This window comes from Arachis duranensis, chromosome 9 (assembly GCF_000817695.3).
Source record: "Arachis duranensis cultivar V14167 chromosome 9, aradu.V14167.gnm2.J7QH, whole genome shotgun sequence".
NCBI lineage: Eukaryota > Viridiplantae > Streptophyta > Magnoliopsida > Fabales > Fabaceae > Arachis > Arachis duranensis.
In genome coordinates this window covers 71077202-71082630 of record NC_029780.3, presented here as the reverse complement: position 1 = coordinate 71082630, position 5429 = coordinate 71077202, and the positions used below count along the sequence as shown (strand labels likewise).

General features: G+C 42.7%; 1 protein-coding gene across 1 annotated transcript; it reads left to right on the top strand.

Annotated features, from left to right (window-relative positions):
• Positions 1-3683: 3683 nt before the first annotated feature.
• Positions 3684-4610, top strand: LOC107465910 (uncharacterized). The gene has a single exon (XM_016084896.1). It carries the CDS (start codon positions 3684-3686, stop codon positions 4608-4610), a length of 927 nt encoding a protein of 308 aa, XP_015940382.1.
• Positions 4611-5429: the final 819 nt, after the last annotated feature.

Below are 5429 nucleotides of genomic sequence, written 5' to 3'. Positions count from 1 at the left end.
ATTGCAGCTGAAAAAAATATCAAAAATGGGTAGAAGACAAGCAAGAAGCTGGGCATGTGAAACTGGCGTGTCACTTGAAGGCAAACGCCACAAAAATTCACTGGTGTGGCATGCCAGGAGCTAAGCGTGGCACGCCAGTACTAAATTCCAGAAGGGAGATCCAAACATGCATGTGGGCGTGGCACGCCAAGGACTGGGCGTGGCACACTAGTAATAAATTCCAGAGAGCAAAAAGGAGAAACACAAGAAGGGCGTGGCACCCCAGGCTGGGCGTGGCAGGCCGGATCCATCAACCACTATGGGCGTGCCACTTGAGTCGAAGGTGTAGCACACCAGGAGCTAGAGAGTCACTTTGGTGTGCCACTTGAAGATCCAGGCATGGCACGCCAAGCTTGAAGAATGAGCAAATATATGGGCGTGTCACTTGAGCAACATGGCGTGGCACGCTGGCACGATGATCCAGAGAAGGGGCTGAAGGCAAGAGAAGACTGGGCGTGCCACTCGAAGTCAAAGGCGTGGCACGCCAACCTCTCAACCTCACTTTGGCGTGCCACTTGAGCAACCAAGCGTGGCACGCTAGACATCACGAGCAAGATCTGGGCGTGCCACTTAGTGTCAAAGGCGTGGCACGCCAGTCCCAAAAACTCACTTTGGCGTGCCACTTAAAGGTCAAGGCGTGGCACGCCACTTACTGGAACAACACAAGATCATGGCCGTGGCACGTCAACCTTCAGGCGTGGCACGCTGGTATAACTTTCTAGAAAGGGTGAAAGAGGCCAATTACATGAGGTGTGCCACTTGAGCTCGAAGGTGTGGCACGCCAATCACTATTCTTCACTAAGGTGTGCCACTTGAGCAACAAAGCGTGGCACGCCAATGTCATTCAGAGGCAAGAGAAGCATTGGGGTGTGCCACTTGAGTTCATGGCGTGGCACGCCAAGGTTGAAAGAGGGACGGGCGTGCCACTTGAAGGATTGAGCGTGGCACGCCAAGCCATTTTGCAGGGCACGTGACACGCTTGAGAAGCACCAACCACACACCAGCTAAGGGATCACGTTTATTGAGTGCTTTCTTTCCCTCCAAAAATGTAATTTTCCCTTTTTCACTTTTGTAATTCTTTTATTTTACTAGGAGTACCATATATACCCCAAAAGAGTATTGAAGAAGTGGTTAAGCAAGTTAGTTCTAGATCCACTTTTACATTCCACTTTTGAGTACTTTCTAAGCTATGAGTAGCTAACTTCCCTCTCATTGAGAGAGGGAGCTCTGTTGTATTTGATGGATTGATAATAGTGAAATTCTTCTTCTCTTCATCCTCTCTTGATTTGCTAGGAGGAATTTCGTGCTTAATGCTTAGTGTTCAATCATCTTGGGAAAGAGGTTGAATGCAATTGGGTTTCATGGGAATCTTGGGAAAGGAAACATGAAACCATACTTGAAATCCTTTCTCACACTTGAGTAGAATCTGGGTTTTGGTGATGGGATACGTGACATATAATCCCCCCTCTACCTGGATCTATAAGGGTGTATGGTATAATTAGGGACCAAGTATATCTCTCTTTATGAGCAATTAGACCAAGGAATTGGCTATTGATCAAGATCTGAGAGATTGAGTCACCAAGGGATTGGGGCTCAATCAATCATGATTGCCAAGAGGTCAATGAATTGCATGATTGAAGGAGATCTAAGCTAGATTTGATCAAAAGAGGCAACATCTCCCAATCTCAATGAATTCCCGATTCTCATATATCCATTTATTTATAGCTCAACTTTATTTTCAGCAATTCCCCATTCCCATTTACATTCAGTTCATTTATGATTCAGTAATTTACATTCTGCAATTTCCATTCCTGCACTTTAATGCTTTTCTTTATATTCTATTCATTTACATTTATGCCAGTTACAATTCTGCACTTCACACTATCATTGATCTGCTTAACTAATTCACTAATCAATTAAAACTGCTTGAGTTTGCCAATCTATGTGGATACGATCCCACTACTCTGTGGGTTATTACTTGGTGACAATTTTGGTGTGCTTTCCAAAAGAACTTGTTCACTAAGTTTTAAAGAAAAAAAGGGTAGTGAATTGGGGTCATCAAGTTTTATAGCGCCGTTGCCAGGATTGGCTTAAATTTGACAGTGATTAATTTGATTAGAGAGCTAGATTAAGCAATTTAATTTCCTTGTTATTTTAATCTCCTTTATTTAGTATTTTTTTCTTGAAGCTTTATTTCCTTCTTCTTTGATTATCCATATTCCCACTCTTCTACCTGTTTGATCAATTGCACCACTCACAGTAACAACCACTCTAACAAAGTGATTCATTCACCTACTTTCTTTCTTGCTTTTTTGTCTTGATTACTTGTATGACAGGTAGGAGAAGCGGAGCTTCAACTTCCTTTGATTCCGAACCAGAGAGAATCCTCTTTAGATTAATGAGGGAAGCAAGAGGGAGAGAGTCGTTGGTGCTGAGGAGGAGGAAGAGTATTTTGAAACAAACATGGAGGAGAACATGGAGAATCATCGTGAGGAAGAAGTTCATAACCATGCCAGGGGAGGCCCAGTCAATCATGATGGGCAAGAAAGGAGAGTCTTAGGCTCTTACATCAACCCAAATCCAGGGAATTATGGCAGCAGCATCCTAAAGCCAACAATTCATGCCAATAATTTTGAGTTGAAGCCTCAGCTTATTACACTTGTTCAGAATAATTGCTCATATGGAGGAAATGGCCAAGAAGATCCTAATCAACATCTCAGCACATTCTTGAGAATATGTGATACTGTAAAGTCCAACGGGATACACTCTGAATCTACAAACTACTCTTGTTCCCTTTCTCACTCTGAGATAAGAAAGTAAAGTGGTTAGAATCATTTCCCAAGGACAGCCTGACTACATGGGAGGAGGTCGTGAACAGATTCCTTGCTAGATTTTACCCTCCACAAAGAATCAATAGGCTGAGGGCTGAAGTGCAAACTTTCAGACAACAAAATGGAGAAACACTCAATGAGGCCTGGGAGACATTCAAAGATCTAACAAGAAGATGCCCACCGGAAATGTTCAGTGAGTGGGTACAACTACACATCTTTTATGAGGGACTATCCTATGAAGCAAAGAAAGTAGTGGACCATTCTTCAGGAGGCTCGCTCAACAAAAAGAAAACCATTGAAGAGGCCATTGATGTCATTGAAACTGTAGCCAAAAATGAGTACTTCTATGCCTCAGAAAGGACTTAGAAGAAGGGGGTGCTAGAACTCAATTCTATAGATGCTTTGTTAGCTCAGAATAAAGCAATTACGGCACAAATAGCAGCATTAACCAAGAGGATGGAGGCCAACCAAGCCTCAGTCATTCAAGACCAAACACCTCAATAAGAAGGAAATGAATCATAATCTGAAGGTGACTGGGAACAAGTTAATTATGTGCACAATTCATCTAGAACACCTTTTGACCCACACTCTAAGACATACAACCCAGGTTAGAAGAACCACCCAAACTTTGGGTGGGGAAATCAACAAAACCACAACCAGGACCACAACAAGCCTTATCCATCAAATCAACAAACCCACAGCCCCAACCATCAAACAGGGAACCATAGACCTTACCATAACTCACAAAACACATCATACCATAACAACCAACCTATACACAACAACCTCAATCAAGACACATCATCCTCAACCATGCAATCATGCGAAATCAAGAGGAACTTTGAGAGGATAGAGGCTGCAATAGCACAACTATCATCCCAGACTTCAGGGGCGGTCTCCTCCCTCATGGACAGACAAGCACAAACCGACAGAAGGATAGATGCTAATCAAGAGGAATACAGGTCAAATATGAAAAATCAAGGTGCAACAATCTCAAAGTTGGAAGCACAAGTAGGGATTCTTTCCAAACAAATCCCACTCTTCACTCACACATTTCCCAGTGATACCATGGCTAACCCAAGAGGGGAATGCAAAGCGATAACTCTAAGAAGTGGGAAGGTTGTAGAGGAAGGAACTCCAAGCAAAGATAATCATGAAGAGGTTGCATCAAAACATGAAAAAGAGGATGAAGAGGAGATCCCAGCTTCACCCCCTCCAAAACTAGTTTTGAAGCCTTATGTACCAAAGGCACCGTACTCTCAACGATTGAAAAAGGATGGGAAGGATGGCCAGTTCTCTAAGTTCCTAGAGATCTTCAAGAAGCTCCAAATCAATATACCATTTGTTAAAGCATTAGAGCAAATGCCACTCTATGCCAAGTTCTTGAAGGAGCTCATAACCAAAAAGAGGAACTGGGAAGCAAAAGAAACCATAATGTTGACTGAGGAGTGCAGTGCCATCATACAAAATAAGTTGCCTCAAAAGCTGAAAAATCCTGGGAGTTTTCAAATCCCCTGCATCATAAGAGACATCACTATTGAAAAAGCTTTGTGTGATTTGGGAGCTAGTATAAATCTCATGTCTCTAACCATGATGAGAAGGATGAAGATTGAGGAAGCCAAGCCAACAAGGATGGCACTCCAATTGGCTGACAGAACATTCAAGTTTCCACATGGGGTGGTGGAAGATTTACTACTGAAAGTAGGGGAGTCATTTTCCCTGCTGATTTTGTTGTGCTAGATGATGAGCGGATAATTTGTACGCTTTTTGGCATTGTTTTTAGTATGTTTTTAGTATGATCTAGTTAGTTTTTAGTATATTTTTATTAGTTTTTAGTTAAAATTCACTTTTCTCGACTTTACTATGAGTTTGTGTGTTTTTCTGTGATTTCAGGTATTTTCTGGCTGAAATTGAGGGACCTGAGCAAAAATCTGATTCAGAGACTAAAAAGGACTGCAGATGCTGTTAGATTCTGACCTCCCTGCACTCGAAGTGGATTTTCTGGAGCTATAGAAGCCCAATTGGCGCGCTCTCAACGGCGTTGGAAAGTAGACATCCTGGGCTTTCTAGCAATATATGATAGTCCATACTTTGCCCAAGATGTGATGGCACAAACCGGCATTCAAAGTCACCCTCAGAATTCCCAGCGTTAAACGCCGGAACTGGCACAAGAATGGGAGTTAAACGCCCAAACTGGCACCAAAGCTGGCGTTTAACTCCAAGAAGAATCTCTACACGAAAATGCTTCAATGCTCAGCCCAAGCACACACCAAGTGGGCCCGGAAAGTGGATTTTTATGTCATTTACTCATCTCTGTACACCCTAGGCTACTAGTTCTCTATATATAGGACCTTTTACTATTGTATTTTCATCTTCTTTGATCACTTTAGATCTCTAGATCATCTTTGGACGCCTAGTTCTTAGATCATTGGGAGGCTGGCCTCACGGCCATGCCTAGACCTTGTTCTTATGTATTTTCAACGGTGGAGTTTCTACACACCATAGATTAAGGTGTGGAGCTCTGCTGTACCTCGAGTATTAATGCAATTACTATTGTTC